At 35.5% G+C, this 13,015-nt stretch overlaps 1 protein-coding gene across 1 annotated transcript; it reads left to right on the top strand.

Annotated features, from left to right (window-relative positions):
• The first annotated feature begins 2,291 nt into the window (after positions 1 to 2,291).
• LOC100617129 (olfactory receptor 6C4-like) lies at positions 2,292 to 11,176 on the top strand. Its single transcript, XM_003342168.2, has 2 exons — positions 2,292 to 2,424; positions 10,230 to 11,176. Exons 1-2 carry the CDS (start codon positions 2,292 to 2,294, stop codon positions 11,174 to 11,176), a joined length of 1,080 nt encoding a protein of 359 aa, XP_003342216.2.
• The last annotated feature ends 1,839 nt before the right edge of the window (positions 11,177 to 13,015 follow it).

Here is a 13,015-nt window from a genome sequence, read left to right as displayed (position 1 = left end):
ATGTTTTTCATGTTTCTATTTATCAGTTCTTTTTCTGGAGGTGAATATTTGCAAGATATTCTTCAAATATTAAGTCTATAGCTTTACATAATATTCTATTGGTTCTACTCATTTTGCCTTTCATTGTTTCATATAAGTCTTTTTTTTTAATAATTATCTGTTCTTTGCTTCTTATGTCACAGTACTAGAACAAAGGAAATGCAAAAGCAAAAAGACTTGTTGACTTCCTGACACAGAAATTCTAATAACAGTATATTTTTTAAAATTCTCTCAATCCCCCCTCTGATTCATTTCCCCAATGAATCATCTCAAATATGATACTTATAAATTTCAGGACCAACTCACCAAGATACATAATTACCTGAAGGTACTATATATTGCATAGAGGGTCTACCCATGATGCTTGGGCATCTCTTAGAATAATGTGACTGATAGACACATTGACAGAAAGTCATTAGATAATGCTTCCCTTCTGGCACAAGGTTCTTATAAATAAAATAATGAATCAAGGGGGAGATATGAAAAGGATAGATGACACAACCCCAACTGTCTAAGGATTCAAAGTCTTATGCTGCAGATGTCTGATTTCTGGGGATATCTTCTATTGTGGTCATCCTCCTCTTCTTCAGTTTTCTGGAGTCACATTGGTCCTTAGAACAACTTCTCTGGCATATTGCTGTTCTTTACTTCTATCTGAACCAGATACTTTCTTTAGAAATGGCCAATAATAGACAGAAAGAAAATTCTAAAGAATCTATGAGGACCTAGCCTATAGTTAAAAATTTTGATATATACAACTTTGTATTAGAACATGTTTGAAATCTTGGTATTCCATTAGAAGTATATATTTGACATATAAAGTCATTTGATCTACTTCTTTCAAAAAATTTCACTTCAATTTATTATCTCACTTCCATTATTTTCTTTTTTCACTTTTAATTATCTTTCTCCTGTTATGTGCTATTGTTCATTATTTGTAATTGTTATTTATTCACTTTAATCTTCTCAAACATTAATTTTCTCAATGTCCCTTCAGGAGGATGAGATTCTGCTAAGGATCTTATCCTTGATAAGAGTCATAGATGGCAATTCTTTTTTTTTTAAATATGTGGCTTCTATGTCTTAGCTTGATAAATATATTAATGAATTTGATAATAAGGTGGTCCACCCTTTCATTATACCAATAGACTTGGAATGAGATTTGTAAAAGGCTAGGCAAATTATTCTACATTGCATCAAATAAGTTATAGTAACCATGTTCAAATAAATTAAGTATGCTCACATAGAGTAATCCTTTCAGATCTTCTCTATACCCTTGGATAATCCAATTGCATTACAGAATATATCTTATACACAAGTGTTGGTCTTACAACAAACCACAAGTCTGAAGTAGAATTAGATGTTACTCAGAGATAACAAAAATAGACAATAAAACATCTTTTAAGGTAAGATAGGTACAAAGCTCTTATTAATATAGAACGACTAATATTTCTGAAGTAACCTTATTAAACAATGGATTCATATCCTGGTTTTACATGTTTCCAGATAATTGTCTAATTGCCTAACTATTCCTAATATCTTGATGCATCTGATTAAGAGATATAAAGTTTTTGGTTATTTAAATTTTGGCATTGCTGATTTAAAGAATGTTGTTATGGCTTTGCAAGAGAAGTTGGATAAAACTGAGACTATGTATGAACATCTGAGAAAATTAAATGGTATGACTGATGATTTAAAGGTGCAGGGCCTGGTGAAGCTTAAAGGGCCTGAAGAATAGCAAGCTCCTACTAAGCTAGAGGTAGAAGCTGCAGCTTTAGAGGAGAAGCCAGTTACCCTTTGTCCTCTATGCAATGTGTCCCATGTTACAGCAGACCAGCGGATGGTACATCTAAGACAACATAAAAATTATACCCAGAGTGAATTGGAATCATTGAAAAAGAGGATTCCAAAGTATGAGGACGTGCCTATAAAAGTGGTCAAAGAATTAGCATGAATAATTAGAATCTACAATCCCAATTATCAGGATTTTGACTTATTTCTGGATGAAATTTTAACTAGAAGGGAGAAACAACAGATAGTGGAGCAGACTAATGCAAATACTGATCACACTCAATGGTTCCCAGAGTATAACAATCTGGAGATTCCTTAGAGAATTATCAGCAACTAGGCATGGCAAGGGAGTCTATTTTGGAGACCATGAGGGCTAACTCCAAGCATCCTGACATGTTGTGAAAAATGCCTGCCCAGTGATAAACACCTATTTCAGGAGTAAATTCCTGAATTGGTATACCATGGAACTGGATGAGCTCAAGAGAACAGTAACTTATATCTATCAGGATGAGATAGACAGACAAGAGGATAAGATAGAGGTTGTAGAAAAAATAAGAAAGCAATTGAAAAAATCCAATAAGAAGATCCAGGAAAGTGAGATACAGCAAGTTAAGACTCTTGCAGCCCTACAGTCTTACAGACCTCCAAGGCAGGAATATAATTATAGGCAAACCAGGCAAAATAGAGGGCAATTTGCAGCTCAAAATAGGGGAAACTAAGGAAATTGATAAAATAATAGATATAATAATAGGTTTAGGCAAAATTTTAATGGTATGAAAAGATTTAATAATGGCATTAATAACAATGTATATACTAGTAATAATAATAGTTGCTATAATCATGTGTACAGTAATATTTCCCAGTAAGCTTCAAGTTTAAAAAGTATGCGAGAGTTTATCTGGACAGGAGTGAGACTTTAAATATTCCCAGGTGGCTGGAGGGAATACCCAGAAGGTTGATTTACTAAAGGGAGGCTGCTCAGCATGAAGGTGTCAAAAGGATGTTATGATTAAATTAAGTTTAGATACTGATTGTGGAAAAGAAGTTATTAATGATGATGAATTAAAAATGTAAAAATGATGTGATAATGACATAATTGATATAAATAATGAAATTAATAAGCAAATAATTAATGTAAATAGTGAAATAGATGGAATAATTAATGTAAATAATGTAGAAAGTAATGAAGATCATAATGATTTAATTGTAAATGTGAGCAATGGAAATGTAGAGACCAATGGAAAGTGGAGTGAGTCACAAAATCCTGGTAAAATTATAATACTAGAGGACCAAAGGAAAACAAGGATGCAAGAATAAATGAGGAGGGGCAAGTTGATGGACAGGGACTAGGACTGTATTTTCCTGATCCAGATGTGCTGCCTACTACTATTTAAACTCATTCCACAATGAGTAGCACAGAGCCTCATATTACTCTGAAAGTGGGGGAAGAGATTTATGATTGTCTTGTGGACCCAGGGGCTTCTAAATCTGTTCTGCAAACATTCCCAGGATATTGTAAGTCTATGGGAACTATGGAGGTGGTAGGAGTACCTGGAAGGCCACAAAGAGTTAAGAAGTTGCAACCCAAAATGGTATCATTGGGTCCTTTATCTGTAGAACATCCTTTCTTGCTAATGCCCAATTCACCTATGAATTTACTTAGGAGAGATCTTTTATGTAAATTAAGATGTACACCAACAGGGCCCTTAAATTTAAAACTTCCTGAAAGAGCTCTGGATCTTTTCCCAATGTTATTCATAGATGAAACTGAGGCAGAAGCAGAAAGAGGGAGAGTTTATCCTATACCTGATGATATACTAGAACAGATATGGGCTACTTATTCTACAGATATTGGTCTATTAAAATTTGCAACTCCAGTTAAAGTTAAGACCAAAGGAGGTTATCTGCCTTGCATAGCACGATATTCTCTAAGCAAAGAGGCAGCAGCTTTAGATAGATAACCCTATCATAGAGTCATTATTGGAACAAGGAATTATAGTACCATGTATTTTGGAATTCAATACACCCATTTAAGATTTAAGGGCTATTAATGACTATGTAGTAAAGCACCACCCAGTTGTTTCAAGTACAGTTACAATTAACTCATCAATACCAAACAGTGATAGATATTTCATAGTGGTAGACATGTTCTGCTTTCTTTTCTATACAAATATACAAAGACTCACAAAACATCCCTGCTTTCACCTGGCAGGGAAGAAGTTTCTGTTCAAGTTGTTTGCCTTGGGGATTTTGCAAAAGCCCATCTCTATTTTCACAAATCCTTAATAAAGATCTAAAGATAATCAGATTCAAGGACAGTAAACTTTTTCATTTTGTAGATGACATACTTTTAGCTTCTCACAGTGCTAAAGTATGTTTAAGTGATAGCAAATTTCTTTTGTGTGAGTTGTGTAAAAGGAGACATAAGGTATCTAAGGCTAAACTACAATGGTGCTTACTGAGAGTTGAGTATTTGGGATTTGTTTTATCTGGAGGTTCTAGAAGCATTTCCCAAAACAGAAGCTAAGTGCCCCAGAGACTAAGAAACAATTACATACATATGGAATACAACAGGTTTCTGCAGGCAATGGATCCCTGGGTATAGTGAACTGACTAAAATACTTACTGATTTGACAAGAAATGTTGCCAAAATCCAACTCAAAGAAAAAATTTTGCAAACAACCAAGAAGTATATTGTTTTGTCAAGTTTACTCTTAAAAGCTTTATTCAGGGGGCAGTTGGGTGGCTCAGTGGCCTGAGAGCCAGGCCCAGAGAAGGGAGGTCCTGAGTTCAAATCTGGATCCAGACACCTCTTAGCTGTGTGACCCTGGGAAAGTCACTTGACCCCTCATTGCCTAGCCCTTACCACCCTTCTGCCTTGGAACTAATACACATTATTGATTCTAATATGGAAGGTAAGTTTTATTCATTTTGGGAAGGATTTTTTCATTCTATCATTACTTTCTGGATGTTTTCTTAGAACTGCTTAAAAATGACAGTGTTATTTATGAAGCATGGCCTGTTTTTAATGAAGCCATACTGGTACTTGGGCATCATCACTGCCCTTTCAAATATTCCAAAATTATCTATTAAATAAAACATTCCCAAAATTAAAAATAAAGATGACTGAGTTATAAGGAGTTAACTTAGCTCCACAGTCCCCTTTGAGTAAAGATTTATATTTAAATTTAGAAATAAGTTTGAAAAATGAATTAGAGACTTAAAGGGGGGAGGAGAGAAAAGAAGAGGAGGAAACATAGAGCCTCAAAAGGATTAACTACTCAAACAGAAAATAAGAATGAAAAGTAAATGAGTAAACAACAGAATAAAATTTCCAGTATCATAAACAAAGACAAATTATTAAAAGAACCTTTAATAGAGTGATCTTTAATGCCAAAATCCCAATCATATCCCCATCAAAACATGATCAATCATATGTTTTTATTCTGCATTTCTACTCCCACAGTTCTGTCTCTGGATGTGAATAGCATTCTTTCTCATAAATGCCTCAGGATTGTCCTAGATTGCTGCATTGCTACTAATAGAGAAATATATTACAATCAATTGTGCCATAATGTATCAGTTTCTGCATACAATGTTCTCCTGGTTCCACTCTTTTCACTCTGCATCAATTCCTGGAGGTCTTTCCAGTTCACATGGAATTCCTCCAGTTCATTATTCCCTTGAGCACAATAGTATTCCATCATCATCAGATATCACAATTTGTCTAGCCATTCCCCAATCAATGGACACCCCCTCATTTTCCAATGTGTTGCCACTACAAAGAGTGCAGCTATAAATATTTTTGTACACATGTTTTTCGTTATTATCTTTTTGTGGTTTCTCTATCTCTTTAATCTCAGAATCAGGTACTAGCAGTTAAATTTTCAAATATTTTCCTGGAGGTCTTTTTAAAAATACTCATAATAAGCATTATAATAAAAGATAAACAAGTGATGCATGAAACTATATTTCTCATTTGCTTTGAATAAATGATAAAAGTTGATTCTGTCATTTCCTTTATTTGTATCTTCAAGGCTTCCATTTATAATCATATTCTTTTCTGGCCACACCTACAGAAAATATGTCAAAATTGATATAATGAAGTTTTTCCATTTACATATTTAATTAGAATATCACATTATGGACTTCCGGGTAAGCATGGCTGCAGAGTAGATGCAGCTCATTTCCTCTCCTCAGACCCAATGACACAGATGATCTCAAAAGACCCCCCCCAAAAAAAACCATCCTCATAAGAACAGAGGGACCCCACACTAAGGCTCAGCTCTGAAGGTAGGTAGGATTCCAGCATTTCCACAATTTCCACAAACATTGTACACAGAGACTGATACACTGTGGTACAATCGAATGTAATGGACTTCTCCATTAGTGTCAATACAATGTCCCTGAACATTCTGTAGGGATATAGGAGAAAAAACACTATCCACCAGCAGAGGACAAATTGTGAGAGTAATAACACCAACGAAAAGCAACTGCTTGACTACAGGGGTTGAGGGGATATGACTGAGGAGAGACTCTGAATGAACACTCTAATGCAAATACCAACAACATGGAAATTGGTTTGGATCAAGGACACATGTGATACCCAGTGGAATCATGCGTCGGCTATGGGAGGGGGGGAGGAAAAGAAAATGATCTCTGTTTCCAAGAAATAATGTTTGAACATGACCAAATAAAAATAATGTTTAAAAGGAAAAAGAAAAAAAAAAGAACCTCACATTATGAATACCAACAACAAAGTTAATACTTGGGAATCATCTAGAAGATGTTACTCTTATCAGCTAAAATTGTCCTTAGAAAATGCTCAGTTATCTAAACCAAATTCAAAGTGAAGTTGAAAAGGGAGTAATGTGCTGGAGCCAGCTAAAACAAAGCCAATTATTAAGTGAAAGGCAGTCAACTTTGCATTTTGAGTATAGGCACTTATACCTCTGGGTTTGGCAAGTGCTAGAAATCAGATCAATTTATGGTTCAATTTATTTCTAGACTTACAAAAGGGACGGAGAAAATTTTAATAGTGCATATTAAATGTAAAGGTCTATCATAACTACATGCTTTCTGGAGAAACAGTTGTTAAATATTTCCTAGCATTTCCATGGATTTAGGCTTAATATCAAGTTTCTCATTAGTGTGTGAGTTATTTCAGGAGGGAGAACATAGGGACATGACAAACCTTGAGAGGCTAAGTTAGGAAAGAAATGGATCTGGAGAATGACTGGGTAAAAATACCAAAGAAATCTTGACCAGAAATTCTGATAGCTTTCCATCAGAGAGAATCATTAAGAGGACAATTCTCTTTTTAAGGATTGGGAGGAAGAATGTATTGCTCCAATATGATGGCAATACAGTACCATGGACTAGATACAGTATGGGATGTAGATAGACTAAGGGAACTTGAATTCAAGCCCTCAATCAAAATATTTACTCACTTTGGATACTTGGGTAAGTCACTTAGCATTCTAGCTTCAGTTTGTCCATCTAATAAGGAGGATGGCCTGGATAGGCTATAGATATTTATTTATATTTAGCTCTAAATCCTATGATATTGCTAGTTACCAACATTCTTGTAGAACATAAAGAAACATCCCCGCAAGATTTCCTTTCATCAATATCTATCTCACTCCTAAAAGAAATGGCAAGTTGTTGAGAAATGCTAAGAATTAAGTACAAAGCAAAATTCTGAACCTGGTCCTCATTCCCCTTGCCAGACTCCAGGGTTATTTGGAGTGCTTGCTTGACATCTTATTCCCATCTCTCTGAACCTTCTTCCCTTAGCCTCCCTGTTTATGGTTTGTTTCCTAAGCTGCTGATGAACGTTCATTAGTATCTTCTTAATAGGCTCCCCAGAGTATATGGTTTTTGTTTTTTTCACTTGAATGATCCCCAGTGCCTGTCCTAAACATAACTGATAAAACCTGAGATGTTGGTTAGTGCAGAACCTGCCAAGGAGCCTACAGGCTGCTTGCCCAGGTCAATACTGTCATTCCTTCTAGAACATGCTATATAGAAATATTCTAACCCACAACATTCCCTTTCTTTTGCTCTAAATGGACCTATATCCCACTTGGTTAGGGCTGGCTGGAAGTTCAATTTTGAATCAACTCTAAATTCAGAGATGGTACACGTACCTACCCAGTAGTTTGATATTATGGGAATAGGTAAGATTTTAATTATTACTCATGACTAAACTCTATGAATGTCTGATTTTCCAGGAATGAAGGTGACAAGACATTTTAAGGATCTCAGAGAAAGCATGAACTTGAGATAGCACATTGTTCACCAGGTTTGATTCACCTGTCAAGATATTTAAGATTAGCAAGCTCAGTAAACCTATCTGGAATTGTCAGGAGTGTGTGTCTCTAGATACCTTCTCCAGCAGCATCTCTTTCTGTACTTGTAGAGTAAGAAATCTATGTGGATGTGAATTCTTGGAAGGAAATACTCTCTTGACAATTAGTCATACAGGTCATATGGGTCCAGATATGAAGCAAACAGGAGGCACTGATTTGTCCCTTAAATACTCTCTTGTATATGCTTACAATATTCAACTGGTGGGAATCATCAAAATTTTATTTTCCAACGATAACTACAGAGAAATGTGGGGGGGGGGGGTGAGAGAGGGGCCAATATGGTTTGGAGATACTTTGGGATCAGAACAAGACCAAAAGCTTTTAGAACACCTTTCCCAAGACCCATTAGTCTTCCAGGAAAGGAGATTATGTCCATGTTTTCCCATCTCTGAAGGAGCATGTTTATGTCCAAGGGATTTTTTTATAAATCTACTCATCCTGGAATAAAAGGAAACAAAAGAAAATTAGAGGAATAGGGTGGGGGAGAGTGAGGAGCAGGTATATTCAGAGGCTGCAACACTTCTCAGATATCAGTAAGGGGAATTAAATTGGCCATAAAAGCCAATTCTAAAATCTTTCTCTGTTTCTCCTTGAAAGATTCCCTCTCATTCAATATCACAATCATTTGGAAAGGCAGAAGCAGAGGGAAGTTACCAAAAGGGAGATTTCTATTTCATATAGAAAAGGAGAACTATTTGGAACACTGAAAAGTTAACTGACTTGCCTAGGATCACATAGATAGTATGTGCAAGAGGGAAGTTTTTAATCCAGACTTTCTTTACTAAGACCAACTTACTATTCCTTATTTCATTTATCTAAGACTAAAAGTTGCAGAGAAAGTATTGGTCTAAATAGAGGAACAGAGTTCTTCAATGGATCTCCCAATACCAACAAAATGGCAGGTTTGGTCAATAAAATGAATAAAATAACAAAAACATCATCATAACAATTAACATAACAATTAACATAACAATTAAAGCTCTACATAAAATAATTGACAGCCTAAGGAGAGTGTAGTTTCTTTCTCAAAAAAACTTTTGATAGAAATTGGATTACCTTTTGTTAGAGGTGTCAAAGAATGGGTGCCTATTCAGTCATGGGTTGAACTAGAGGTCTCTTGATACCCCTTTCAACTCTGGTGTTCTCTAGAAATTGAATTAAACAGAGAAATAAATTGTTATGGATGCTAAATACATCAACAAGCTATGTGCTAAGTACTGTCCTAAGTCCTGGGGAGTCAAAGAAAGACAAAAACACAGACCTTTCTTCTAAAGCAGCTAACATTTTAGGAGATAAATATGCAAAAATCGATGTTTGCTTAAGATTTATAAAGTATAAATATGAGGTTATGGGAGATAAGTGGTAATTAAGCCCCAAATATCCACAAAAACTATCCTAAAGAATAGAATCCCAAAATTTTAGGATGCCCAAGTGCTGAAATCCTTTAACATAAAGATATGTGAGATTGCCACTGAATTCTCTCTGCAAGCAAGCTGGAGGAACATAGGAGATAACTGTGTCCTCCAATCTTTCCTCACAACCTGCCTTTGAGTAGTTCTTGCCTTTAGTTCTTAGAGAAGGGAAGCCAAAGAGCTGGACTGATAAAAAATGACAAGTGTAGAGTAGGAATGAACCATAGAACTCAGAGAGAAAAGGGTAGAAAAAGAGAAGCAGATGAAGGAATTAAAACAGACATGACTGCCAGGAACCAAGGTAACATGGGTGAATTAAGAATGGAAGCAGGATAAATGAATAAAAATATGAAATGTGCAACCAGCAAATAACAAATCCTATGAAAAAAGGGACAGAGAGATTCATGGAGAGAAGGAATATATGGCAGCTTTACAGAGACCTTCAGGACAAACTCTCCAATCCAGAACTTAAAGAAAGGAAAGGAAAGGGGGCTCTATGAAGAGCAGATCGCAGCCTACTAGATGAAAGGAACATTCATGAATTACTGCCATTGGATCTCACAGCGAGACACCTTCCTTTCCTATCCTTACTCCTAATAGATCTTTTCACTTTCAGATGCAGCCCAAGTCACAGTGAAAAATCTCACTACACTGACTGACTTCATTCTGCTGGGTCTAACGGATGCCCCTGAGCTCCAGGTTGTACTCTTCCTCTTTCTCTTTCTCACTTATATGTTGAGTATCTTTGGAAACCTGACCATCATCACCCTTACTCTGATGGACTCTCACCTTCAGACCCCCATGTATTTCTTCCTCCGGAATTTTTCCATCTTGGAAATTTTCTTCACATCAGTTTTTACTCCTAGACTGCTATACAGCATCTCAACAGGGAGCAAAACAATTAGTTTCCTTCTTTGCTTCTCTCAGTACTTTTTTGCCATATTTCTAGGGGCTACAGAGTTCTACCTCCTGGCTGCCATGTCCTATGATCGCTATGTTGCCATCTGCAAGCCCCTACATTACACAACCATCATGAGTAGCAAAGTATGCATGCTGCTCGTTCTGTGCTCGTGGTTGACTGGGTTCTTCATTTCTCTATCTGCAGTCCTAATGGCAAATGGCCTGAACTTCTGCTCATCTAATATCATAAATCATTATTATTGTGATACAACTCCTCTTCTAAAGCTCTCCTGCTCAGATACTAGCCTCACAGAACTTGTTGATTCTCTTTTAGCTGTTTTAACACTTTTGATAACCCTAGTCTTTGTGTTGCTCTCTTACGCAAACATCATCTCCACTATTCTCAGGTTTCCTTCTGCCCAGCAAAGGAAAAAGGCCTTTTCCACCTGTTCCTCCCACATGATTGTCATCTCCCTCTCTTATGGAAGCTGCATCTTCATGTATATCAAGCCTTCAGCAAAGGATGATGTCTCCTTCAACAAGGGAGTTGCTGTGCTCAATACCTCTATAAGTCCTTTACTGAATCCTTTCATTTACACCCTAAGGAACAAACAAGTGATACAAGCCTTCAAGGATCTAGTCCAAAAGATTATGAGCCACTGATGAAATAAAAAATTCATGCCTGCCTGGAAAACTAGGGGGAAAGAGGGCTGAGCAGAGATATTGCATGAAAGCAGCTGAAGTACCAATTCTGTCTCTGCCTAAGACACTCAAGGGGTATTGATGAACAAGATAGAATATATTTTGAGTAAGCTAACCATGTTATGGAGGGGAGTCTTTTGAGAATAGCTCCAAATGATCAAAGGTATGCCATCCTAATTAAATTACCAAAAAAAAATATTTTATTGAACTAGAAAAAAATAATAGCAAAATTCACTTGGAAAAGGAAAAAATGAACAATATCAAAAGAATTAGCAAAAAATGTCAAGGAAGGGGGTCTAGCAGTACTAGATTTTAAACTGTATTATAAGCAGTAATTATCAAAACTATCTGGTACTGGCTATGAAATAGAAAGGTAGATTAGTAGAAAAGGATAGGCATACAACAAACAGTAATAAAAGATAGTAACTTTGTATTTGACAAAAGCACAGATTCAGATTTGGATAAGATATCACTATTTGGTAAAAATTGTTGGAGCAAATGGAAAGTAGTTTGACAGAAACTAGGAAGAGAACAGTATCTTACAGCATTCACTAATATAAGATTAAAATGGATACGTGATTTAGGCATAAAAGAAAATATCATAATAAAATTAGGATAGGGAATATATTACCTATGGAAAGGAAAGCAATTGATGAGTCAACAAGAGATCAAGAGCATTGTGAGATGTAAAATAGATAATGTTAAGTAGATTAAGTTAAAACTTTTTGTACAAATAAAAAAAATCTTGCCGATATTAGAAGGAAAGCAGAAAATTAGGCAGACTCTTATAGACAGCCTCTTGGATAGAGGTCTCATATCTAATTAGAGAATTGTGTCAGATTTCTAAGAATAAGAGCCATCTTCCAGTTGATAAATGGGCAAAAGCTATGAATAGATACTTTTTGGATAAAGAAATCAAAATCATATAGAGGTATATGAAAAGTTACTCTAAATCACTATTGATTAGAAAAAAATGCAAACCAAAACAATTCAGAGATATCTCACACCCATCAGATTAGCTTTTAGCTAATTTTATGACAAATGTTGGAGGGGATGTGGAAAAATGGGGATACTAATATGTAATTGGTGGAGCTGTGAACTAATCCAACTATTTTGGAGAAATCTTGAATTATATTCAAAGAGATATAAAATTATGTATGCCCTTGGATCCAGCAATATCATTGCTTGGTTTGTTTCCCAATCAAGGAAAAAGGGAAAGATTCTTTATATTTCAAAATATTTATAGCAGCTCTGTAATTGCAAAGGACTGGAAATTGAAGGAATGCTCGTCAGTTGATGAATGGCTAAACAGATTGTTGCATATGATTGTGACAGAATACTACTGTGCCATAATTAGTTATAAGCAAGCTTATATATATATATATATATTTAGAAAGAATTACATGGGACAATGAACAGTGAAATGAGTAGAACCAAAATAACATTATATACAGATATAGAATTAATAGTTGAAGAATTACCTGTAGATGTTACCTCCAAAGAATAAAATGAAAAATGGAAATATTATATATATGTGTGTGTGTGTGTGTGTGTGTGTGTGTGTGTGTGTGTGTGTCTCCCAGATATGATTCAGGGAGGGAAGAGAGAGACTGAGATGTTTGTAAATAAATTCTATTAATATAAAAAAAGAAAAGGAAAGGAAAATCTCAACACGCCCGTGATCTCAATTATCATTTCTCCACAAATGATTTCCACTTCTACATTTTAAGTCTTTTTTCTTGTGATCCTTGGCTTTAAGTAAAACACAATTTTGTTATGGCCTTCTACCTGGAAATGCTT

This window comes from Monodelphis domestica, chromosome 5 (assembly GCF_027887165.1).
Source record: "Monodelphis domestica isolate mMonDom1 chromosome 5, mMonDom1.pri, whole genome shotgun sequence".
Taxonomy (NCBI): domain Eukaryota; kingdom Metazoa; phylum Chordata; class Mammalia; order Didelphimorphia; family Didelphidae; genus Monodelphis; species Monodelphis domestica.
The sequence above is the reverse complement of the archived record's forward strand: the minus strand, read 5'-3'. Positions and strand labels throughout refer to the sequence as shown.